This window comes from Antechinus flavipes, chromosome 5 (genome assembly GCF_016432865.1).
Source record: "Antechinus flavipes isolate AdamAnt ecotype Samford, QLD, Australia chromosome 5, AdamAnt_v2, whole genome shotgun sequence".
Taxonomy (NCBI): domain Eukaryota; kingdom Metazoa; phylum Chordata; class Mammalia; order Dasyuromorphia; family Dasyuridae; genus Antechinus; species Antechinus flavipes.
The window spans coordinates 24820778-24846767 of record NC_067402.1 but is presented as its reverse complement, the minus strand read 5'-3'; the positions used below and the strand labels follow the sequence as shown (position 1 = coordinate 24846767).

Sequence of the window (25990 nt, the reverse complement as noted above, 5' to 3'; positions counted from 1 at the left end):
GTCCTCATGCATCTCCGTACCTCGACTCCCCTTTCCCGGGGGCGGGTGGAAATCCAGGGGCCAGGGCTGGGGCTGAGAGTCACAGGAGGAGCCGGGGCGGCTCCTGACAAGGCCCATCATCCCCCTCTCCCCGAGGCAGACAGGAAGAGGGGACCGGCGTTGGGAACTAGTTTTGTGCTGAGCCGCGGAGCCCAGGCAGAATGCGTGCTGAAATTAGTCATTGAAAACAAACAAACAAGAGGCAATATTTTTGCTTCGAGATCGGGGCCTCTGGCCCCTTGTCCGCGCCCCCTCCCCCACGACAGCTTCCAGGGTTTTGACCCAGTCGCGGAGTAGGGCGAAGCCCAGCTTCTGTCCCTCGGTCGGAGGCCAGGGGAGACAGACTGGAGCAAACAGAGCCGCGGTTGCGCGGCAACTTCTATCTGATTTGGGCGTGGTAGTGGAGGGGGATGTAAACAATAGGAGCCATCGGGAGCCCTTGATCTTTATTTAAATATAGGCTTGTTTATCGGTGTCATCCTAGGAGGATTAATTAGATACATTTATTCACAATTTGGTGTCTGACACTCCATCTTAGGAATGCCTTATCATCACAAGGTGTTAATTGGGGCCACTCAGCCACTTACGTTTCTATTAAACAGTGTGAGGACTTTTCACAAGTCCCCGTTTCTTTTTTTACTGTACAGTGCAAAAATATACTGGGACTTGAAATGGGCTCGGGTCGCAGAGCGCCTCGACGCTGCGTTTCCCTGGTAATTGGCGTTTGACAACCCTGGGAAGGAGGATGAGGAGGGGGAGCTCGACTCACGTTCGGGAACAGCTCACTCCCTTGGAGTGGGTCGGGGGGCACTCGGGAAACGAGAGGTCCGGGTGTTTGCGGGTCCCGGGGAGGACCAGAACCGCAAGATCCCGTCCCGCGAGTCTGAATTCATTATGGGGGAACGAGCTGGGAAGATTGGGGCATATAAATCGATTCAAAAGCAAATTACCCTCGGAGATTTCATTCCCTCCTTCTTTCTTCCCCCTCCACCCCCCCAATAAAATGTGACTCTTCTCTCCTTCAGTGTCTGAGGTGCAGGCTTACGAAAAATAGATGTCTCGTTTAACGAAGTCTGGTTTCAAACTTGGAGTGAGAAAGAGTATAGCGTAAGCGCTTGGAGATCCAGCATTTTGACCGCATCAGCCTTTAGAGGGGCCAAACAAGTAAGGGAGAGAAGGGGTGGAGGGGAAGACCAGAAGTTGAGGTGAGGGACTCGGCCGCCTTAATTCCGTGCGGAAGAGGTTGGGGCTGTTTGCACTGCAGTCTAGCCTAATCCTTTTAGCAGCTGCATTTCCCCGCGGCGCACTTAGCAACTATCTCCGCTTCTACCCTGAACTTCAACCGGCTTGGGTCTAGCAGTAAAAAGATTTTGAGACTGGGAAAGGAGGTTTCTTCAGATAAGCCGAAGTGCCGGTCCAGACAGGGGATTGGGGAAGAAATTGGGCGCGGAGGGAGGGATGGGAAGGGAGGGTTCCTTTATCTCTCGGACACTCCTTTTCTTCTATACCCCGTGGAGCAGGAATTTGCCGGAGCTGGTATCCGGCTCTGGAACGATTTTTACTGGCAGGGAGGTGGTGAAAAAATGGGGATTGAGTTAAAGGATCTGGACAGAAATTGAGCTAATGTGGCCCCTGTTTGCCCAGCGCCTACCTCCAAGCCGCGGGCTGAAGCCTGGAAATTGACGCGAGCTAGAAATTGATCACGTCCGGAAATTGACCTGAGTTGGAAATTCACACAAATTCGTGTGTTTGAACCCGAATCAGAGAGCGTCGGGGCTCAAACCGTGACCGCCCAAGACGAAGTAGGACGCCCGAGGCTGGTCTGGAGCGTGGGCGTGGGCAGGGTGGCCCGGCCTCTCGGCTTCCTCCCCCAGCCTCTGGTCTGAGGAAGCGGGATACTGAAGAAAGCGCTCCCGGGCCCGCAGCTTGACAAATTTCAGAAAAAAAAAGCCCGAGGTGTGAAGGAGTCGAGGTGGCGAAACCCAATCTGAGCAAACCCTACTCAGCCCGCGGCGCGGAGCCTACACATGCATGGAGTGGGGGACAGGAACTTGTGGGTCTCTAAAAGGGTCAGGGAGGAGCGGGGAAGGGGGGTTCGGGGTAGCCCACGTGGGCTGGTGCAAAGCATGCGCCCTGCTTGATCCTCCCACAGCCTCTGCTCTTTACTTACCCCCACCGCCGTGCCCAAACCCAAGGGGCAGAAGCCGGGACTAGCAGATCACAAATAGATGCCCAAGAGCTGGGTTGGGAAGGGGGATGAATAAACTCAGGGCTTTCTAAAACGAGGCAGCTACAAAAGCCTCCTTCTGGCCCTTCTTTGCACCCCTTTCCCCCAAAGAGACGAGCCCTGGGTCTAACACAGTTTTCACAAGTCCAACCTTGTCTTCCCTCCCCTCCTCCACCTTTCATTCCTCAACCACTGCAGCTGCCCCCCGGAAGAGCATGCTCTAAGCCTTGGGGGTCCAAGGTCTTTGTCCTCCCAGCAGGACCTGGAAAGCGTTATTCCTCCTCCTTCTCTTCGTCCCATTCCCACCTCCCCCTTCCCCTTCCCCTTCCGGCCTCAAGTGAGAGAGAGGAAATCATCCCCAATCTGAGATCTACAGAAAAACAAAAGCTTGAGCAAACAAGCAACAGTACGCTGTCCAGGGTGACCCATGTAGCCTGGGAGAACTACCTTGACTCAAGTTGGAGGAGAGAGAGAGAATGAGAACCACCTCCTCCCAAAGAACCCCAGGAGCTCAAGATAGATCCTCACCTCTGGAAACAAACAAACAAACAAAAAAAAATCATGCATACATACAGAACAAAGAGTCCGCTCCATTCCCCCTAATGCACCACATTTATTAAAAATGACCATGACTGTACATACAAAACCCAAGATCTCTAAAAAGCCTTCATAAACTGGTGCACTGGCTTTGAAATGGATAGCATCACCAAGAAGGGGGGAAAAAAGGTGAAAACGAAGTTTTGTTTGTTGTTATTTTTAAACACATTTTCAAGTTAGTACAGGGGAGCTGAAAAATACATTCTTTCCTACCTACAAAGTAATCAGGTTGATTATTTTTCCCAAGTACTTAAAAGAGGGGGCATCGAACCCCACTCCCCTCCAAAATCAGGCCTCTTGCCTCCAGTATTTTGATAATCTTTTACAAGGCCAAAGCACCAAGTTTACATGATCTTAGCAGGACTCCTATGTAGACTATTTGGACAAGATATTCCACAGTATTCTACAGTGTACCTAGACACACACAACTGTACACTTTTAATTCTCTAGTTTTGGTGACCTCCTCCTCTCTCACAGGGCTCTTTTAATGCCAACAACAGAATGGCTTTAGCTTTTCTTAAGTTCGGCAGGCGTGTGCTGAGGCAAACCAGGCTAGCTCTGGGGGCCTGAGAGCAAGAGGAGAAAACCTTAGGTTCAACTTGCACCTTTACAAAAAGGGGCTGCTCCTCTGCCAGGCACTGGATCTCACCATCCAGGGGAAAGGCAGCTCTGCTCTGCCAAAGACCTCAGTGGAGTCAGGAGGTGCAGCTCTGCCCCTTCAGATTTAGAAAGCCTCTGTCACACTCTCTGCTGCTCTGCTTTGTTTGGAGATTTTGAAAGAGAAAATGAGGGCTGGCTGCGAGTGGATTCCCAGCAGTCCATCATCTCCACCTCACAGACCCCAAAGTCTACCTCACTGAAGGTTTAGTGTCCCCAATAAATATGTCACGTGGTTAAAAGCAGACCCTTGCTATCCTTGAGAGTTAAAATGTAAAATCTGTATACGCCATTAATGGATCACACTTAAAAAAATAAGCTACTAGGTTGGTTCCCATTACCTGCAGCAATCAAAAAGCTTTGGCACCTTCTATAAAGAATTGCACCACACGGTATGCTTCGAGGTGGGAGGCAAAAGTCTTTTTGGCAACCTAGGCAAAAACAGAACAAAACAAAACAAAACCGAAAACGAACAAACAAAAAGCCCAACCACACACACCAAGTCCACCTTAAAAACTGGCCAATTTTACAGGAGTAACGTAATGCTTTAGGGACTTGTATAGAAGGCATAGTAGCCCATGCCTTTCGAAGTGTCTTTGCTATAGTCTTCTGCATTTATGTCCTCACACTTTATCGACGGGGAATTTTCGTTGCTGGAGGTGCTGGGAGAGAGCCGCCTTCTCTTGCAAGCACTAGTATACACCCCAGAATCATTTGAATCTAGAGACTTTATGGAAGGAGGGGTCTCTATCCAGGAAGAGCTAATTTCTTCTTTGATTTTCTCTTTGGAGAGCTGATCTTCTGAGAAACCAGGAGGGCTGGTTCTGGCTGTCCATGGCAACCCAGCTGCCATCTTTCTCTGGTAAGAGCCTCGGCCTCCCCAGCCTGCCATTGCAGGGAAGGATGGGTCAGGGTAATAGCCCAGGGCGTGGGACGTCTGGAGGGGCAGGGATTTAATGCTGTAGGGCAGCAAGGTGCTAGAAGGGTACTCTGACTCATAGGAACTTATATCCAGTTTGTTGCCTCCAGGTTGCTGCACAGGAGTCACGAGCCATCTCTGAGGAGGGTTGGAGACCTCTTCATTTTGCTGGGGGGAAAGGAGACCATTGGTTTGTGGGACGGTTCTCTCGCTGTTATAATATCTCGCTTGAGGTAAAGTGTTGACGAAGGGCTCCGGAAAGAAGGACTGAACTCCGTAGCGACCTCCTGGTACAATCTGATGGGATCTAGGAGAATCCGTGGGAGATGGAGTTAACCTGTCATTTTCGGAAGCGGTGTACATGCTACAACATAAAGAGAAACACTTAAAAAAAAAACCCCAAACCTACCATCACTCCTGACCACTCCACTTCCCAGAACTGAAAGAGGCTTGGGGTGGGGGGAGGGGGGAAGGGAGGTCTCAGGGACCTTCTAGAACTTCAGATTGGCAGTGGTTCCCTGGTCAGCCCGAGGTGGTCACAGGTCTATCTGTTTGATCTCATCTTTTCTTTTCCGGCCCCAACCTGGCATCTTTCCCCTCCAGATATTGATGATGAAGCTCTAACAACTCCCTTATGCAGGGGCTAGAACAGGCGGACCTTAAATTACCACCTCTCCCCCTGTCTGGAGACTGTCCATATATTTTAAGCTAATTTCACTTTTTAAAAAGTCTGTAAGTTTCTAAAAAAAAAAAACCTTTTCAGGGAAGTTTTTAAAAGGAAACCAAGTAGCAGCCAATGTAAGACACAGCAAAATAAAAAGCAACAAAATAAAACCCTAACGATTTTTGGATGAAGGTGTTTGTATGAAGCATTCTTGGGCCGAGTTGTGCTAGAAAGGAGCTCCAGATTTGAAGTTGAGAACCTGACTTCAAATTCTGGGTCTGCTACTTACTCCTTGTGCAACCCTTAGCCAAGTCTTACTTCTCTGGGGCTGTAAAATGCGGGGTTGGGGTCTGGGTGGCCTCTGAGAGCTTTTCTAGCTCAAAACCTGTGCACTCTAACTACACAAAGATGAATAAAGCTCCACTTACGAATCGTAGTTGTCCCTGAAGCCTTTTGCAAATGGATTATGGTCTATCTTCAGCTGCGTGATCTAGAGGAGGAAAAAAAAAAAGAGAGAAATATTGAGCACTTTTGGGAGGCTGAACATATATAGTTCATTACTAAAGAGGGTCTTCAGTCTTTGGGGCTGACTCACATCAGTGTTTTGGTAAGCAGTCACAGCAATGAACTGGGTCTCAGAGAAAGTGAATGTCTGAGTCTTGGAGGAATCATTAAGATCTTCTACACCATCCTCAGTCACTTCTACGATGTGAAGCCGAGGTTGGTACTTGTGAAGAGACTGTAGAACGATCATCTGGGAATGGGAAAAAGAATAACCATATCTAGAAAGACATTTTAGAGATTCAAATACAGGCAGTTGTTCAAAGGCTTTAATTAATGTGTGTCTGTAAGCACCGTGTCTACAAGCAACATGTCTTTTCCCCTAATACAATAGTCCTAAAATTCCTTTTTGTTAAAGGCCTGATGGTAACCATCAAGTACTTAGCGTGACACATTTCCCAGCACCACCAGGTATTGGCTTCAGGATGGTATTAGCAACAAGATTCAAAACTTTCCAGGGGGTTTGGTAAGAGAGGTTTCTGCCCAGCGGGAGACATTATCTCCAATGTCCTACTACAATAGTAAGCTTTGGACCTAACTGCATCAACAACTCAGTAAGAGATGGTGTGGGGTGGATTGCTGAGTTTGGGGCAGGAAGTTGAGAGAAAATGGTCATAATTTAGAGGAATATTTTAGGGTGAGAGTTCAAGATTCTTGACACAAAAAGTTTCTCCACTTCCAAGGTTGAATCTAGGGAATCTTAGGGCATATTACCTGAGTGTTGTTGTTATTAGCGCCTTTGTTATTGGTAAGTTTCAGTTTCCCAAAGGAGATTTCCTGTCTCATCCAGTGAGAGCCAGTGTTGGGAGACTCAGGGTGAACATACATTTTGTTGCCTAAAAAAAAAAGAATATAGAAAGATAAAGGTAAGATACAACTCTTGTCTCCAGGGCTCCTGGACTTTCAGGGTGGGTCATAAGGACTAGAAACATAAAAAATGTTTTGTATGCCTTAAAGGGCTTTATATAAATGAGCTGTCAAGATTCTCGCCCTCTGATTCTTCACTGTGTCCAGAAATAGGGACATCCTTTCCATTCTATCATTTTTTGAGCTCTGCTTTCAAAATTCTTTGGACAAAAGTATTAGCCAAAAAGTCATACCAAACTCAAATACAAGTATTAAAGTCTAACTGTCCAAATACTGGACTGTACTTGTGGATAACTTATAGAGGTCCACTTTTAGGGTGAATTTAAAAAATCTTACTTCTTTTTTTTTGGGGGGGAGGGGATGTAGCATAGATATCTGCCTCTATCTTTTGGAATTTAGATTAGCTTTTATCATGCTGAAATTGTCTTCCATTTTAAGCGGTTAAACATGCTTCTTTTATGGTTTCATTTTTAAAAGTTGGATTTCGATCAGTACTTGCAAAGAGCATGTTTGGTCTCTTGTGACTTTTGTCCCATCAGATTGTCATTTAGAAACAGAAAGATTGAATCTATTAAAAAAATAGATTTTGCTCTTTGATCTTTTGTATATGTTGAAAATAAAATGGACATAGAAAGTTTCTTCCGCCTGTTCCTAACACATACACACAACTTTGGACCATTAGGCTTCAAGAAAAAAAATATTCAAAAAAGGATATACAATTAAACAGTTATATTAGAGAGAAAGCACTAGACTTGGAGTCAGAAGATTCTTCTGAATCTTGACTCAGTGACTTGACAGCTATATTGCCTTGGTCTACCAATTCCCCTCTCTTGGCTTCATTTTTTTTTAACCTGTAAAATGAGTGGGTTTAATTAGATGAGCTCTAGAGTCCCTTTTAGTTCTAACATTCCACAATCATAAGAAATGTGAATTATGTAAATATATACCAAAAAACTTCAGTCTTTTGTGATCACCCCTTCCCCAGTTTCCCCCCACTAATTTATTCACCCTGCATGTTGTTGTCAGCCTTGCCACAAGTCACCCATTTGCCCCCTTGAAATCGCCAGTGGTTGGGGTCGGCCAGCACCACCTCCACAAACACATTGTAGTGGGCTGTGGGATTGAGTCCATTAATGTTGAAGCTTAGGAAAGGAAACATCCTCCTGTGTAAAAAAGAAGAAAGGGTGAACTTTAAGCACAATGTTGCCACCAAGCCAGAAACCAAAAGGGAACAGAGAAATTCACTCCTAAATTCTGGCCTTTCCTTCCCAGGAGGCAGGAGACAATCTGATTTTATTCCTATCAAGCTTGACCCCTGGGACTTGGAGAAGATAAGAACCAGAAACTGCCCATGTGTATGTATGCATGGGGAGGAGAGGGGAGGGAAGAGGAGGCAGGAGGGAAGGGAGAGGTCAGGATAATATAGGGAACTCATATCTAGATTTATTTATAGGGAAGTAGGAAAGAAAAGAAATCAAGAAGGAAATCGAGAAAGAAAGAAATGGATGGAGGAAGGAAGGGAGAGACGGAGAGAAGGAGGGAGAGAGGGAGGGAGGGAGAGAGGAAGGGAGAGAGAGGGAGAGAGAGAGAGAGAGAGAGAGAGAAAGAAAGAAAAGGAAAGAGAGAAAGACAGAAAGAAAGACAGACAGAAAGAAAGAAAGAAAAAAAGAAAGAAAGAAAGAATAAAAGAAAGAAAGAAAAGAAAAAAAAAGAGAAAGACGGGAAACTTGTGTAGTAAATAGAGCACTGAAGTTTGGAATTAGGTGTCAGGAAAACCTGGATATCAACCCGCGACAGATCTTATTATCTGTGGGTGATAATAGGTAAATCCTCTCTGAACCTCACTTTTCTCATCTGCATATTGGGCCTAATGATACGATTTATCTCGATAGTCTGGTGTGACAAAGTGCTTTTGCAAACCTTACAAAGTTTTGGGACCACAAGCTATTCGCTATTAGCCCGAGGCAGAATTGTCGTTTCCTTACTCGACTAGCTTCTTCACCACCAGCAGTCAAAATCTGGGAGCAGATTTCTTCCAGGATTGTCATCTAAGTCCCTGTTTCCAAGATATCATTCAGGGAAGGGCCCAGGATCCCCTCTGACCACTTGGGCCTCTGGCATCTCATAGGCTCTAGAGAGAATAACGGGCCATCCCGGTTGGGACAGGGATGCTGTGGCTCTGGGGTTTTTTTCTGGGGTGACTGGGGTCACAACAGCTCAGGATACGATCACCGGAAAGGGCCTTCGACAAAATGGGCCCCGAGAGAGGCGACTTCACAAACGCATCCTGGGACTGCACAGAGTCCCCAGCTTCCTTCTCCATCCCGCTAAGGTGGGAAACAAGCCCTAAACCGTCGTGCTTCCAGCCGTGGAAGAGGAACTACCTACAGGGAAGGCCGCGGGGCAGTGCGGTTGGGGGGTCTTGGCTCTTCTTCATCCTTGGTTCCTTGAACACCCCCACCCGCTGCAGCCACAGGGAGGACGTAGGGGACAGGGGGTGAATTCTCTGAGTTTTCCTTTTTGCCCAGTCACCTGCCAAAGGGGTAGGACTGGAGCTGAGGTGCCCATCTAGTCCCGAGCACACAGGGGATGGAAGTCAGGAAAGGGAGTGGGAGTCGGGAAAGGGGATGGAGTTGGCAGGCTGCAGGAGCCCAGCACACAACGGCCGGAAGGTTTTTACTCGTCGCTTCCCCGAAGCCCCCAGAACCCAACCGGTACTAAGGTGCGCAGCCCGGGCTTCCCGGAGACACTTCCTAAGGACCCTGGGCACTCACCTGCCCTGCTTCGTGATGATCATCTCCGTCTGGTGCCGGTGAAACTTGAGCCACAGGGGCCGATTGCAGAGGTAGACCTGGGCGCGCAGGCCAGTGGTCGGCACCCCGAGACCGCCGAGGCCGCCGCACGAGCCCGAGGCTGCGGCTGCCCCCGGGTAGGGGCCATAGAGTGCGCCGGGACCGCTCTGACCGTACTGATAGCCGCCGGGCCCGCCGCCCGGCCCGCCGCCGCCCGGCCCTCCGGGGCCCCCGGGGCCGAACTGCGCCCTCCCGGGAGAGCACACGGCAGCCGAGAAGCCTCCGGGGGGCAGCATGGAGCCGTAGGGGTAGCGGGCGCCGTTGGGGGCCTGGTACACGGAGCTGTGTTGGGCCGCCGCCGCCGCCGCCGCCGCCGCCGGGTAGGGGAAGAGGGAGCAGGGCGCGGCCAGCTCGGCGCCCTGCGGCGGCCCCGGTGACTGCAGGTAGTAGCGGTCCGGACTCAGGCTGTCCATGGGGTAACGCGCAGCGGCCGCCGCCGCGGCAGCCGCCGCCGCCGCCGCCGCCGCGGCCGAGGGCAGCTCCTCGTCCCCGCACGGAGAGCCTTTGCGGCCGTCCGGGGCTCCGGGCTTGGCTACGGCGGCGGCGCTGGAGAAGGTGTCCGCAGCGTCCGCGTCGCTCAGCATACCTGGAGGCGCGGCCCCGGCTCCGGACGAGGCGGACTCCCGCGCAGCTTCGCACGCGAGGCCGGCCCGGAACTTTTTCTGCCCTTTGTCCGCGTCCAGCCTCTGCGCCGGAGAGCCGGCGCCGTGGTGGGGTCCGCCGCCGCCGCCGCCGCTCGCGCTTCCGCTGTCCAGAGGGTAGAAGTGAGCGCTGGGCAAGTGGACAGCGCTCGCTAGGAGCGGTTCTCCCAACTGCATTCTCCGCCCCGGCGCTGAAGGCGACCCGACGCTTGGGCTTCTCCCTTAGCCTCCGAGAGCCTCGCCGAGACTGGAGGGAAGGCAGCGCCCTCTTCCGAGAAGACTAGCAGCTCCCCTTCCTCGCTCCTGCTCCTCCGACCCCCTTGCCACCGGCCGCCGGGCACTAGAGAGCCCCGGCACGCAGCGCTCCTTTCCCTCAGATAATAATCGAAGGCAGCGAGTGGAAACTAAAGGACAAACTCAAGTCCTTTCCCTTCTCGGAAGGTCGGTCCTAAAGGAGGCTGCTCGAGGGCAACGGCAACCTCGGACCAGGGGGAAGCGCCCGCTTTGCTCCCCCACCTGTCCACTACCCCTCTTTCGCTCCTCTCACAGCTATCTTCCAGCGAAAGTTGGCTCGAGAGCCAACTAGAAGCCAGTCCGCCGGCCGCCACCTCCAACTTTATATAGGCGAGGCTGGGGAGGGGCTTCGTTTCCTGGCATCTCTCCCCCCCGCCCCCTCTCCCCGATAAAGGCCGGCCCTATTGGCTGCTTTAATCTGACACTAATTTAATTAGACGTTTACTAATTGGAACAAGTCACCTGTGACTTTCTTTTTCTTTCTTTCCATCTCTTGGAAACCAGCTCCTGCGGCGAGAATCAGCCCGGAGTTTTCTTGGTCGCTTAGGTTCTAAGGGCAGAACAGGAGCTCAAGGGAGGGAAAGATGAGGTTCAAAAATCGAGCAAACTAACGAGGGTCGGCAGGAGCTCGCGCGCCTTGAGGTGGGGGTCCATTCGAAGCGACTGTTCCCCTAGTCTTGGGAATCCTTCAGAGCGCCCCTAGTATGGATTTAAGGGACTACGGAGACGTCCTGGCTTCCTAGGGCGTTACACTAAAGAGAGATCAGGTTGACGGGAGAGAGCTAGCTGACTCCACAAAGGGGAGGAAGAGGAGGAGGAGAAGAAGGAGGGGGAGGAGGACAAGGGGGAAGGAAGAGGAGGAGGAGGGGGGGACAAATTCTGGCTGCAGCAATTCTTGAAAGCGAAGGGATAGAGGAATCGGAGCGAAGTCGAGTGGGAAAGGGATGTAGGAATAGACTCTCCAGGTTGCTCCCTTTCACCAGAAACATTGGTGCGGGCCAGAGAGTGCAAGGTCAGGCTGTTGTTTCTCAGAGTTCTGGAGGGGAAGGCCTTCCCACTGTTCGAGCGAAAGGGATTTCTTTCCTTTCCACGCCTGAGCCACTTTCTCCCTCTCCCTGCACCCTTTTAATCTGTTCTCCCTCGGAGTGTGTAAAGGATTCGAGGGGGAGAGATCAGGCTACAGGGTCTGGGAATCACTCGGTAGAGTGTGCGCTCTGTCCCCTCGCCCAGGAGACTCTCCATCACCTTTCCCAGATCCCTTTTTGACCTGGAGAAGCTTTGTGCACCCGGGTCAGCCCCAGATCTCGAGTGCATCAAGGTCTAGATAAAACGGATAGTTTCTCCCCTCCTTCCCCACCTTGAGTAGCTTTGGTCAGATGAAGCCTAAAGGATTTCGTTAGGAGCTTCCTCACCACCAACCACCACCATCCCTCAGCTGTCCGGGAAATGATTTTTCTTTAAAAACCCAGCATCTTCTTCCCAAAGTCTGAAGGCTCAGCTCGGGCTTTCATGGATTCCACATCCTCTCCTCGCCCCTCCCCAACCTTAAACCCCTAGCAGCTCATCTTAAATTGGGCCTTGCATCGTTAAACAATTATTCCCCGTTAGCCGAGGCGTTAAGACCCCCCCTCCCCGCCCCCGCCTCTCTTCTGTAGTTAAACCCAGAAGGTAGGATAATTAGTGCATTAATCAGCTTGCTATTGAATTAAGCCCTTTGCCCCAGCTGCCTGACTTTCTTACGGAGAACGTAAATCCAAGCAGAAAGCTAATATCCATCCCCAAATGCACATTACATACATGTATATATGTACACATGTCTAATAAAACCCAGGCACATGCAATTTCGTGGCTGGAGGGTGGGGGGAAGGCCCTATGAATATTCGCCGTTAATAAGCAATTACCCCGGGCAAGCATCTTCCTTCCAGGCTCCGGAGAACAGCCGAATTCCGGCTCGGTAGAACAGGGAACGACAAGCCGCGTCCCCAGTCATCCCCGACGCGGTGAAGGAAAGGGCCATGGCAGGATCTCGCAGACACACACTCCGACCCCCCAGAAATAATGAAAGAGCGACAAAGGCACGGCGTGGATGGGAAAACGGACAGACGGAACCCAGCCCGGTGGACGGAGAGGGGCTTCTCCCGCTCTTTCCTCCTTCCTTCTCCCCTCCATCCCCCAGATCGGAGGGAGATGGAAATTCCCTCCAGATCCTCGATCTCGGGAAACGCCGCTCCCGGGATTGGGGTTTGGAAAGGGGAACGCGGGCTTCGCCAAGGAGGTAAGGAAAGGTGGGATCGGGGGGCGGCTCGACCGGGGCAGAAGCGGGTTGGGGAAGCTCCAACCGGCCTTCTGCCCTTCAGCACCTCGGCGCGAAACTCACCGTCAGGGGCAGAACCACTGACAAATTCGTTCGGGCCTGGAGCGCTAGAGGATCATTACTGGACCCGCGTCTTCAGCCTCCAAAGGGGGCTCTCTTTCCCTCTCCTAGATCTACTCGAAGGCCATTTGCCCTTAGAGTCTCCTTCCTGAGCCGGTGCACCTCTTCCTCGATACCCCCCACCCCCGCATCTCCTCCATCCCCCCTGGGAAGTGAGTTTTCTGGGAACTGGTCAGCGCGCCCTCAAGAGTTCTGGGTACTTTGGAAGTGAGATTTCACTGTGCATTTAGAGGGGCTGGAGATTGGTAGTGGGGGTGCAGAGGAAAGGGTTGCCACCAATACCGGGACCGCTTGCCAGCCGCTCTGAGAACTCCGGAACAAGAGCGCAGGTATCCTTGGGTTTTGCAAGTGGGAGACACTGGCAGTCTAAGGCTTTACACTCGTTCAGTCTCTCTGAAATCTAGACATTCGTCTTAGGCAGCTGGATGCGGCCAGAAGGCTTGGAGAATGAGTGAGGTTCCAGCCACCCTTCCTGGAGTTCTAGTCCCGGGTTCTAAACTGGTGGAGAGCTTTGGGATCAGCGAAATCTCAAAGGTGTCAACTTTGAACTCAAGGCATTGTGCAGCTTTTAAAGATGCATTTCTTTAATCGGTTCCTATATAGTCTAAACAGCCAGGAGTGGCTGGTTAAGTAGAGAATGTTTCTTAAACCCGGTAGAGCCCCCACCTTCATTTTACTGATGTAGAAACTGAGGCTAGGTTACAGTGACAGAAACAGAAGTCAGAATTCACCTCATGTATTTGCCTTCTAGAGTTTAAGAACACAGGCCTTCTGGAGACTGGACTTTTTAGACTTTCTCTTTGTTTACATTTTCATATAAATATAATATATATGAAAATAGATATTATATGTTCTCAACAGGTTTTTGATTTTTTTCAACAGAGAATATGAAAATAATATCTTTGGATATTTAGAGTTTGGCAATACAATGCTCGTTATGTCCCTGCTTTCCTTTCCAGAGAAGGTGCAGCTATGGAAGGAGGACAAGTAAATAATCATGAACTTCAGTTGACACTTTTGAGTTCCCACCAGAAACTTTATTTACAGCAAGAGAAACTGTAACCTTCCCCATCCCTACCCTCCACCTCCCCCAGCCATAGGATGAAAATAAGAATAGCCTTTTTAAGGAATGAACTGGAGGAGAGGGCACTGAAAATGAAAACTCTTGAAAATGCTTCAATTAAAACGTAAAAGAACACAAGCCTTAGATTTTGGTAGGTAAATACAAGAACTTTATGGTGTGCTTGCTGTTTGATTTCAATTACACCCATAAGCACCCATGAAGCTAAATGAGACATTTATTGAGAGGTGTCTGGTTTTATGTGGTTTCACTGACAGTATATTGGGATACACAGAACAAAAAACATAGCAACATCAGGGTTGGAGTACAGAGACTCCTTGGAAGCACAGCCCCCAAACTGATGGCTGGATTAGCTCAAACCTTGCACCTTTCAAACTCCAGCATAGCGTGTAGGGCTTTTTGAAGGCAAGCCTTAAAAATGAGAGAGGCCCAGCCTGCTGTGTGGAGCTCTTAAAGATCCCATGACGATTTGCACAGGATTGGAACTAGTATCTGGACAAGTTCACACCAGCCTATTCTCATTTTCTCTGATCCTGATAATAGGAGGCTATTGTCCACTTAGCCCACAGAAGCTTCACCTTAGAAGGAGGTCTGACTTCATTTCTGGTGCAAAGGATTTCCAAAGCACTTGAAAAAAATCATCTCGGTTCAGTCAGTATTGTTCTATGCAAATTGTAGATAAATATACATAGAGATCGTGGCGGTCTTGATAGATAGATATGCATGTTATTTATGGTCCACTGTATGCTCTCTCACATACACAACCAAGGGCCATATAAATGTCCCAATAAATTATATTATTTTCACCCACACTAAAAAAGTGTTATCCAAACATTGTCTCTGTTATTCAAACACTTTGTAAATCCTAAGCAGACTTGCTGTTGAGCTACTTTAACCCTAGGAAAACATTCCAACACTTACTGGTCACCACTGCTTCCCTTGGACGCTGAGCACACGTCAATAGGTTTTTTGTATCTGGCTGTTCCTTTTACTATTTATCTATGGCTCTCTTTTTGTTATTGTTAACTTTTATTTCACCATCTCTGGTTCTCTCCTTGGAACTCCTTGTTCACTGATAGCCAGATCTGCCACCTTGGTTGTGTGTTTTCTGAGTGCAAGGTGGTTTTCATTCATGCAAGATTGTTAGTGTTTCATTTCTCTCCAAGTAAAAACCCCATAAGATAAGATGTCTGGCAGCCTTAGCAGTGTTGCCACAGTGACTGGTGACAACTCCAGGAGCCCACACTGAGACAATTTCACTTAGATTTTTTTTTTTTTTTTACTCTGTGGCTGAAATACAATGAGCATTAAAAATAACCCTAGAGTCAATCTCTTTAACATAACATATAGATGCTGACTGAATCAAATGATCCACCACTGTATCATCTGGATTTTATTTGGGAAAAAAAAAAAACTTTCAAACCACAATTACTATTGATACTCTTTTATACAATAAGTCTTTAAAGGATAAAATTGGAGATTAAAGTAGTAAGCTCATCATTTTATTATATATAGGTTAATTATATAGAGCACTTTGCAAATCTTAAAATGCTATATGAAGGCTAATTATCATTATTAATTTATTTATGTGTATTTTCTAAGTATTATTCACATATTGTTTTCACCAATAAAATGTAAGCTTCCTGAGGTCAAAGATTGTTTCTTTTTTTTTTTCTTTTTTTGGTCTTTGTACATTCAGCATCTTGCACAATGCCTGGCATGTAGTAGGCAATTAATAACTGTTTATTTAATGCATCTTCAGCAACAGCTGAGATTTGGATATGACAGAAATGACTTACTACAAATTAGAGAACCAAGACGTTGAAAAACCAATATTGTCAGGAGCATTGGATAATCCTGATTTGCCTGCTATTCCAAGAGACATAAGAGGTATGTCAGAAATTTCTGACAATTTGAAAAGTAAACTAGGCAAAACTTAAGGGCTCAAAATGGAGAAAAAGAAAAACACATTGCTTGTAACACAATAGGGGCTTATCACATGTTGTTAATTATAGAAAATGCAACAGGTGGGAAAAGAAATGGACTGAAAGGCTTTCATTGAAGAACTTTAAATTAAAAAAAATGTTTGGGGGAAATGACATAATTACGTTTGATGGACGATTGTTTTATTTTAACACTATGATTATGTTACAGATTCAAATCGGAAGGAGGGTTCTTCTTTTTTTCTTTGTGCCTGAGGAGATAAAATTGACCCAGAAGGTGGTCAAGCTTTTAAGACTGTAACCATGAAGTGAAAGTACTCTCCTTTCCAACAGGGAAGGAGAAAGCAGGAGTCAGCTTCCCCCCCATCCCCACCCCCCTGAAATCACCTTGATCTTGAGAGCAGGCATTTTCTTTCTTTTTTTGAATATGAATGAACTTCCTCAAGAAACCCACTTCCTTCCATAAGTTGTTTACAAATGTCAACAACCATTTGAGTAGATTTAAAAAAAATGTTTGGTCTGAAGTGTGAGGGTTGAAAAACATAACAGATATGGATAGACACATTTTTTAACTGAAAGGATGGAGGAGTACAGAATCACAATCTATTGCAATTTATTTTTTTAAAGTCAGTCTCTCTCTCTCTCTCTCTCTCTCTCTCTCTCTCTCTCTCTCTCTCTCTCTCTCTCTCTCTCTCTCTCTCTCTTTCCTCGGTGATATGTTAGCAGAACTGAAAACGAAAGACAGCAGATAATATATAAAGGAATTTTTAAAAGAAAGAACACATGTGTTAGCAGAAGAGACCAGGCTGTCCACACAACAATTGCTCGTGATTCAGGTTATTCTTAGTCATTGGCCAATAATTCATTTGGACAATATCACAGGAATATACTTGGTAGAAGAAACAGACTAAATAGTCAACAAACATTTATTAAGCACTTATTGTGTGCAAAAAACATTTACATTTGGTCAGAGGTCTCAACTTCTTTACTTTAGAGGAAGAACTCCTTTCAAGAGTCAGAGTTTACAATGATTTGTCCACATTCACACTGTAGGAAATGGCAGAGCCGGGTTCGGAAAGCAGGTTCTCGGACTTCTATCACCCATCCCGAGATATTGAGACATGGGTTTGGATATTTGGGCAAAATCTGGGTCAGCATCGTCTCATCAGTAGAGTCCTAGTTGGGCAGAGGTACCTCTGCCCCCGGGAAGAGCCAATCATATGACTGTCTCTACAGGATTTTCTATTTCTGATCATGCTCTGTTGTGTAGATGATGTAGTCTAACCGGTGAGATTCCAACGTACGGAGGCAAGCAGCTTCGAGGAACTCGAGTAAGGCATCAGGACAGGGACTAGAGCGAGTCAGAAGCCGAGCCATCGCTATTCAGAAGCGGGGGAAGGTGGGAAGGGGAGGGAGGCGTTTGGCAACCGAGGAAGGGGTTAAGATTTAGAGCGAGAATAAATAATTCAGCTGAGCATCTCCCTCTGCAGACCTCCGAGAGAATCAGAGATTATCGATGCCTTCCTTCTGCAATAGTCGACGTTCGTTCACTTTGCTAAATTGCTTCCCTCGCCAGGATTCTGCGAGAGGAGCTATATGAGAATGCGATCCGTTTACCTCTAGTGTGACCGCGAACAAAGCGCTTCTGGTTTCTTTGAACGTGAGACTTGGAGCCAGGAGCTGGGATTTGGGGAGTCCGAGGCGGGATGCACCGGTGGCCCTTGGGAGCTTAGATTTACTCGGTTCATGTAGAGACTTGGCCACTTCCTGCCCGTGTTAAAAGTCAGTTAGTTAACTTCTCTGTGGGGCGGATTTCCATGAGTAATATGAGGGTGACGATCACGACCTCGATGTCGTCGAGGTCCCCTTCAGCTCTGTCACTCTGGCTTCAGAAAGGGAGAGCGAATCGGAAGGCCTTGAGGCTGACCGGTGAAACAGAAGCTGATTAGTCCCCTCCTCCCTATTCCTCTCTCCCTCCCGGGGAGATGTAGTTTAGTCTAGGACCAGACAATCAGACCCACAGACTTCAAAGCAAACAAACCCAGCGAGCACCTCGGAGAATCCTTTTTCGAAAGCTTGTTTTTCTTCCTGATTCTCTAAGGCTCCAAATTAGCATTCTGTTTTCGCCTTGGAGTCTCTCTCTTCTCTCTCCTCCCTCCCACCCCCCGCCGAGACAAATTTCTGGGTCGACTCTCACGCAGGGGCAGAAAATCCGAAGCGGTTGAAGTTTTTCTAAGCTGTCTATCTGCATATCTAGGAGGGTGGTGGACTGAAGGGACACAGTGGGGGTGTCTGATCTTAGACGCTCACTGGCCGACAAATCTCTGAAGCTCCTGGAAGCTCACTTCCCAGCTGTGAAATGGCCCTAAGTCTATGGGAGCTAGTCCTTAGCTGTTAGAAAGTTGTCAGAAAGTGCTATCCATAAACACTCTCGCAGGATTTGGGCCCATCGCTTCAGGAGGGTGGGGGTGGGGAGAATTCGAGGAGTGATTAAATGGCTTTACTCTTAGCCTCGACAGCTTTCTCTCTTATTAGGACAGATACATAGATGCAGATATGGATAGATACCGAATGGTAGGAATTTCGGAGCGACTCCTTAGTCTCCTTCCCCTATTTTACAGGGAAGGGAATTCAGTTCAGAGAATGAGACGGTAGGATTTGGCTAGGCTAACTCCTTTTGGACCTGTTGCTGCGTGGGCGTGCGTGGGGGAATGAGCGGGAAGAAAAGGTGCAACAGGCTCCACTGAATGGATTTGGAACCAGAACCAACCACAGACGTCATCGTCACATTCTTCTGCCTGGGGAAGAGTTGGTCTAAAAGATGTAATGGAGGATGCAATGGATATCTCACGAATTCACCGAGGTGGATGATGAATGGGACCAATCAATAGCTAGACTTGTAAGCTTTGCGTGTGTGTGTGTGTGTGTGTGTGTGTGTGTGTGTGTGTGTGTGGGCGCGCGCGCGCTCACAGTTCAGCAGGTGTCCATCCCCAAATTCTCAGAGACTTCGACGGTCTTAACTAACCTATCCAGTCCTTCTTAGAACGAAATTATTAAGTGAAAACCCGCTCCAAAGTTATCTGTTGACCTCCTAGGGAGGAAGACAGACTATGGATTGGAATGCTTCCGAGGCTCTTCTGGCTGAAGCTGCTTTTAACATAGTTTGATTTATGATTCCCAGAGGGCTGATTGCGCCCCAGAGCTCGGAGAGCCCACTCAGCTCCAATTATCTCCCCTTCACCAGAGCTCGCTACCATGCACTCAACACTCCTGCTCCCAGGCTCCTAAAAAGTCCAGGTTTCAATTGTGAGAGTCCGGGGTGGGCATGGAGAAGGAGGAAGTTGTCAAGATGGGAAAGTCACCTAAATCGGAGCAACCCTCTATTTACTCTAGGAGGAGCCACAAAGAGGACAGGGAGAGGGGTTGAAGGAAGGGTAGACTCTTGGGAGAGCCTGGGCATGCCCATAGCAAGCTCCTAACAAACCCATGTTGATTGGTGATGGATTGGATTTGGGAGGGTGGGGAATAAGGCTTTCTCATGCGAGGACACCTGGGTTCCACTCCCAGCTCTGCTACATAGTAGCCCTGTGACTTTGGGCAAGAAAGCCCGAGGACCCAGTGAGCCCCAGTATTCTGAGGTGAAGAACCACAGCCTCGTTGGGCAGCCAGGTGGGACTAGACGTGGGGGGTGGGGCACAAGAGGAGCTTGGCTGCCCCCAACCAGTCTCCGGATCTCCTCCTCTCTACCTCCCCTTCCCTTAGGCTTGGGTGTGGCCCCTTTGGTGTTAACGGATCAAGGGGCGATTGCCTTTGAAGCAGTCCGAGCACTTAGTACTTCCCGACCGCGGCACACGCGGGAGCCTTTGATTTACTGGGAAGAGGCCGGAGGAACTAGGAACTAGGAACTAGGAACCCCGCCTTGACCTCCGCTGACCTTTGACCACATTCAGGGATCACCGGCGGCGGAGGCGGCTGCTCGTCCGGCTCCCTAACTCCGGCCACCGACCTTCAGTCTAGGGGCTGCAGGTAGGAAAGAGCGGGCGAGGAGGGAGGGGGTGGGACAGGGCGGGGCGCGAGGCCGGGCCCCGGCTCTGTCTGGCCTGGTGTCAAAGGTTCCCCTCCCCCAATCCGGCCCGCTCAGACTGGCTCCTCTAACCCTTGGAGAAGCAGCCCCAGCTAGCGCGGGGGCCCCTGAGTATGCGTCAAATGCAGATTAGGCCGCGGGGTTCCGGCACGCGGATAGCCTCTTCTATTCCACCATTCAACTACCATTAATTAAGGGGCCGCTCCGGAGCTTCTGGGGGCTGGCCGCTTTCCTCCCTTCCCCTTCCCCTTCCCTCCCCTCCCCACCCTCTGCGCGTCTTGGGGTAGACTCCGGCCTTTAGGAGCGCATTTCCCGTGTCCTCCCCACCCCCTCCCCCACCCTGAGCAGCAGCAGACTTCGGGGCGAGGTTCCTCGGGAGAGAGGGCTCCCCCACCTTCAGCCACGAAGCCACTCGAGCAAACGAACTCGTCAGAAAACCTGCGTGGGGCTACCGAGGGCTCGGGGAGCGAACAAAGGCAGGAAAGGGCGTGGGGGGTCAACCACTGACATCTGCCCAGCCCGGGCTCCCGGAGACCTCTCTTAGATGTTTTCCTTCATCTCAATCAACAAACGTGTGTGAGCCCCTTACTGGGCGGTGCAGAAGAGGCAGCTTGGTGCAGGAGTGGCTAGAGGCCGGCCTCTAAACCAGAAGGGCAGCGTCTAAACCCAATCTTTGCTGGCACGCTGGAGTATAAGGTCTGCTCAAGCCATTTGACCCAGCAGTTCTCTCAGACCAGAGGTTTTTAACCTATCAACTTAAAAAAAAAATAGTTCCATAAGTGTCTTTCATTGGGATCGCTTCCGAGTTATCCGGGGTGTTTTTGCATTTAAAAGCATTGTTCTGAGAAGGGGCCAGGGGCTTTGCCAGACTGCCTGGGGGGAGGGGAGTCCATAACCCACAACACAAACAGGTTAAGAACGTCTGCCTTAAGAACCACGCTTGCAGGAAAGGTGCCAACCGGCATTGGTGAAGGGAGTTTCTTTCCTCGGGAGTTCCCTAACCCAGTGAAATCAGTGTCTCTAATTCGATCCCTTACCCCAGAGAGTCTCTATGGCAAGAGTGGGGAATATTAAAAAAAAAAAAAAAAAAGAAACAAAAACAAAGCACGAGGGAGGCAATCCCTTGCTTCTGACACTCGATCTAGGTTTCTTTAATTTAATCAATCAACAGGCGTTTATTAACTGTCTCCCATGTGCCAGGCACTGAGCTAGACTCTGGGGACTGCTGTTGGGTCTTTTCGATTATGTCTCTCTGGGATCCTATTTGGGGATTTCTTGGCAGGGATCCGGAACTAACTTGCCATTCTTTCACTAGTTCAATTTTGCGGGTGAGGAAACTGAGGCCCATAGGGTTAGTGACAAGCCCAGAGTCATTAGTGTCTGAGGCCAGATTTGAACTGAAGGAGATGAGTCTCCAGACCCGGCCCTCTGCACTATGGCGCCACCTAGCTGCCCCAGATTCCGGGGAGCCCTCAAGGAGCTTAAGATGCCATTAGAGAAAACAGCACATTTCTAGAAATTATATACCAAGTAAACACAAGGGATTTAATTTTTTTTATTTAAATTTTTTATTTTTACTGTTTAGCCTGAGTTTCTTGAGAGCCATATCTAGCACATAGTAGGCCCTTAACAAATGTTGGTTTCCTGGTAGGGTAATGGGAGGTAGGGGAAGGCTGTAACTAGAAGTTGTTGTGACCAGGAAGAAATTCTGGCAGGAGATGGTAAAAGAACTTTACTCAAGGAAGATCAGAGGTGCAAAAAGACACTGAAAAGGCTCTGATGCAGGTGCTGAGGGCAGGAACACTGGAACACACCTGGTAGACGCTAAGATATCTCAGTCATGGGGTTCAGAGGGATTCCCTTCCCCAGTTCACTTTCCTTTTCATCTCTTTACTCTTTCCGAGATTTATAAAAGGCGCAAAAAAAAAAAAAAAGTCTCAAGGACATGTGGATTGTCTCTCCCCATCTCCATTATTACCCCTAACTCTAATTAGACTTCTTCTCACTCCTCATTAGGAGGGGATCATGGAGTAAGGCCTGCCCTTCTTTACTCTCCTTTTCTAGCAGAATCTGCCTGAAATAGAAACCCTCAAATGATACTTTTTCTTCCTTTTGAGACTTTCACTCCTGCCCCGAGGAAAGGCTTAACTTTTAAATTTGCCTTGGGCTGAAGAAGCCACACCCAACCCCAGCTGATTTGAAGGAGGCTGGGGTTTGCTCTGATAGAATTTTTACTACCCTTCTCTATTGGACGGCTGCTCTTCTCTTCTCTTCCAGTAGGAAGGGATGCTGTGATGAAGTCAGAGAAGGGAAAGGAAGGGAAGACACTGCAGTCTCTCCAGCATCTGTTCTATTGCTCTTCCTCTGGAGGGAGGGAAGAGTGAGAGGAGGGAGCATGGAGAGCAGGGCCTAGGAGGGGTGTCTCAGTGATGGTGATCAGGGCCAATCCTACCTGGAGAGGGGGAGAGAAGAAGGTGTTCTTCCTCCCCTAATTCCTCATTGTCTTGCCCCATATCCCCCTGCAAACCAACCAGCATTGCATATAAGTCATTCCTCTGCTACCAAGTTTGCTGTGGCTGCTGAATAGGAGGAGAAAAGTGACCTCTTTCATCCCCCAACATTGTCATCCAGCATTGTTAAGCTGGAGCAGAACGGGATGGGGATCAGAGAGAAGAGGGATGGGCCAGAAAAAGGCAGAACTCTGAGAGGAAACTGACAGTTATTTAAATCGCTTACTGAAAATAACATGTTTTCATTAAAAGTGAAGAATCAGACTCTTTATTTTGATAGGAGGCTCTCAAGGCCAAATTTGGATAGACTGCTGCGCCACAAATCAGGAGTCTGTTCTGTTCTCAAGCTACAGATAGATCTGAAGATTCTGTAAGATTAGGATGAATTATGGACGGAGCAACAAAGAAACTTGGAGATCACCTAGTCCAGTCTTTTTGTAAAATTATAGATCGAGAGTCTGAAGAAATCTTTGATATCATCAACCTTCATGATACAGATGAGAAACTAAAGTTCAGAAGGATTTGCCCAGAGTCACAGAGCTAGTAAACACCTAAGGCAGGATCAGAACTCAGCTCCTCCTGAATGCAAGTTCATTGCTTTCTCTGCTTTTTCATAATATATCAATGTCAGACACTCAGGCACGAAAAAGTTAGTAGGCAAATTGACTGATTTATGCATAACAGATAAAGAAACAGACCCAGAGAGAGGTGTTAGAGTCACTTGGTAGGAAGTAGAAGAGATAGGATTTCATTCCAGATGTTTTGATGTTTAGCCATTTTTCAGGCGTGCCCGACTCTTCTGTGTTATTTTGGTGCTTTCTTGGTAAATATCCTTTTCCAACTCATTTTACGGATGAGGAAACTGAGGCAAACAGGATTAAATGACTTGCCCAGAATCACACAGCTAGTAAATGCCCGAGGCTGAATTTGAACTCAGGGATATGAGTCTTCTTGAATCTTAGACCAGCAGCCTATCCACTGCATCATCTAGCTGCCCCAAAGAATTAGTGGAAGTGGTAATAATTTCCATGGCAGGAAGCTATGAATGAAGGGTAAAATATATACATCAAAATGGTCCTAACTTTACTCTTCATTCCTTTGCACCTAGAGATAGAGTGACACAGTAGAAAGATGGCTAGTTTTGGAGCCAGAGGTCCTGGATTCAAATTCTGCATCTGATTATCTGTCTGACCTTCGCCAAATCAAAATCTCTCTGGGTTGCAGAGATTGTTTTCTCATTTTCTTATTTATGGAAGTTGGCTTAGCTGGCCTCCAGAACCTCAGACTTTCCAGCTCTATTCCTGTGACTGTCAGTGTGACCATCAATACACTGCAACACAATGTGAAACTATCAAAAAACTTATCTGGTTCTACTATCTGGTTTTGATAACCAGAAGCACTGAACCAACTTATTTTCTTTACACGCTTAGACCTTGGTAGGCTTTGGAGCATCAAGTGAAAGATTAGTTCAGTTGATAAATAAATAAAGCAAATAAATAAATGTGAAAAAAATTAATAAAAGTGAGAGAATATTTCACTAGATAAATAAATAAATAAAAAATATTTGTAAAATGTTTTGCAAATCTTCAAGCCCTATATCATCATCATCATCATCACTATCATTATGATTATTATTTTATTCCCATTTACTGAGGAAGAAAGGAAAGAAAAAACAAAGGAAGGAATCAAACATTGATTGAACACCTACTATGTGCAAGGCATTGTGCTAAATAACTTACAAATATAATAATGGTAACGATAGTTAACATTTTTATAGCATCTACTATGTTGTCAGCATGTAAGCGCCATAAAAATATTCTTGTCAAGAAGGTGCTATTGTTATCCCCACTTTATACCCAAGGAAAATGAAGTTAAGATAAATTATGTGACTTGCCCAGAGTCACACAACTAGTAAGTATCTAAGGCTAAATTTGAACTCAGATCTTCCTGACACCAGGCCCAGTATTCTATCCATTGGACCATTTAGCCAATGTACATCCAAAAACATTTATTAAGCAGGTACCATGTGTGAGATCCTTTTCTAGGTTTTTAAGGAACAAAGACAGGTCCTGCCCTCAATCATCTTATACTCTTTCACAAAGAAGACAGAATAAGCTGTGGACCAAGAGAGCTTGTTATAGAGCTATGTGGGGAGGAAGGGAGGTGACCAAAAAAATAAAATAGCCAGAAGTTAATGAACCCATAATCTGGCTGTGGAAATGGTATGCATCTGGGAATGCTGAATTGCTGAATGAGACAATGAAGTTTATTATAAGACACAATTAATTGTCAAGAAATGAGATTAAAATTCAGTGCAAAGAAAAGCTGGAAACATTTTCAAAGAGGAAAGGATTGGAGATAGGTCTTGGAGCATTCACCTTGAGTAGCACGTCCCTTCCGACCCTGATGGAGAGCCTCAAATTTCCTGAGTACAAGATATCCAGCAGCAGCAATACCAACTGTTCCTCAGCTCCTGAAATTATCATCCAGGGAGCTCCATCCTTAGGGAAAGGAAACATCCCCACCAACTGTCAGCCTATAGCACAGACAAGCAAGCCCGGATGTGGAAGAGAGACACCTGAGGGGGAAGGGTGGCAAATCACTCTCACCTCAACTGCTACCTTCTCTTAGATTCTGATGTAGGGCTCAAGAGCCCTGGGAAAAGGGCTAACATCCTTCCTGACCCTCCGCATCTCAGTCACAGACTCTGGTTCCAACTTAGTTCACCTTTGTAGCCATTTTCCAGGTACGCAGTCCCTGTGGAAATGCAACCTGGCATCTGTTTCTGCCAGTGTAGCAGCCACGGCTATGGAAAGATAGAAAAAAGAAAGTTCCCATCACCAAACTCCTTGACTCTGCCAAATGGCTCAATATCAGTCTAGTTTTACTAATGAAAATGGCCGGCAAGAAGAGGTTTGCTTTTTGCTTTGTTCCTGCACCCTAAAGACCAGGGAGCTGTTCTATCTGACTTACTGCTGAAAACCCTGTATTCAGCATTTCCCCTGCTAAAGCACAATTTCTTGAACCCTTTTCTATTTGCGTATCCAGTGAAAAGTGAGAGCATTTTTATTCATTCATTTCTGCAGCCATTCAAATTACCGAATTTTTACAACTAGAATTCAGTTGAACAAATCTTAAATGCGTATTCTGTGCAAGGTCCTGCGAAAGTAATAATAATAATAACAAAATTTATACAGAACTTTAACCTTTCCAAGACACTGTACCTCTTATCCCGTTTGATCCTTATAACAATCATATGAAGTAGATGTTACTACTATTTTTATTTTACAGATAAAGAAATCGAATCTAAAAGAAGTCTTGACTTGCCGAGATCCACACAATTAATATGTGACTGAGCTAGATCCTGAGGGAAGAGGGACAAAAATGAAACAAACTAGCTCTGCAGAGCTTTCCCTTTTGGAGCATTCCATTTGGTGGGGATTGGGGAAAAGATACAACATGTACACAGATAAGTAAATTAAAAGAATACACAAACCGATGGGAGAGGAAAGAAATCAGAAATTATCTATCTATCTATCTATCTATTTATCTATCTATCTTTTTAAGCAGAGAGCCAAATGTTATGCTAGACATGGGCTAAAAAGGCAAAAAGAAACTTA

General features: G+C 47.5%; 1 protein-coding gene across 2 annotated transcripts; it reads right to left on the bottom strand.

Moving 5' to 3' along the window:
- Positions 1–2855: 2855 nt before the first annotated feature.
- On the bottom strand, positions 2856–11028 carry EOMES (eomesodermin). 2 transcript variants are annotated; one of them, XM_052001594.1, is made up of 6 exons: positions 9306–11028; positions 7540–7694; positions 6379–6500; positions 5699–5857; positions 5532–5593; positions 2856–4746 (listed from the first exon to the last, which is right to left on the bottom strand). In XM_052001594.1, exons 1-6 carry the CDS (start codon positions 10199–10201, stop codon positions 4068–4070), a joined length of 2073 nt encoding a protein of 690 aa, XP_051857554.1. In that variant the 5' UTR covers positions 10202–11028; the 3' UTR covers positions 2856–4067. The 2 variants fall into 2 exon arrangements, with proteins under 2 accessions (XP_051857554.1, XP_051857553.1); XM_052001593.1 differs by having other exon boundaries at positions 2856–4803; positions 9306–11026.
- Positions 11029–25990: the final 14962 nt, after the last annotated feature.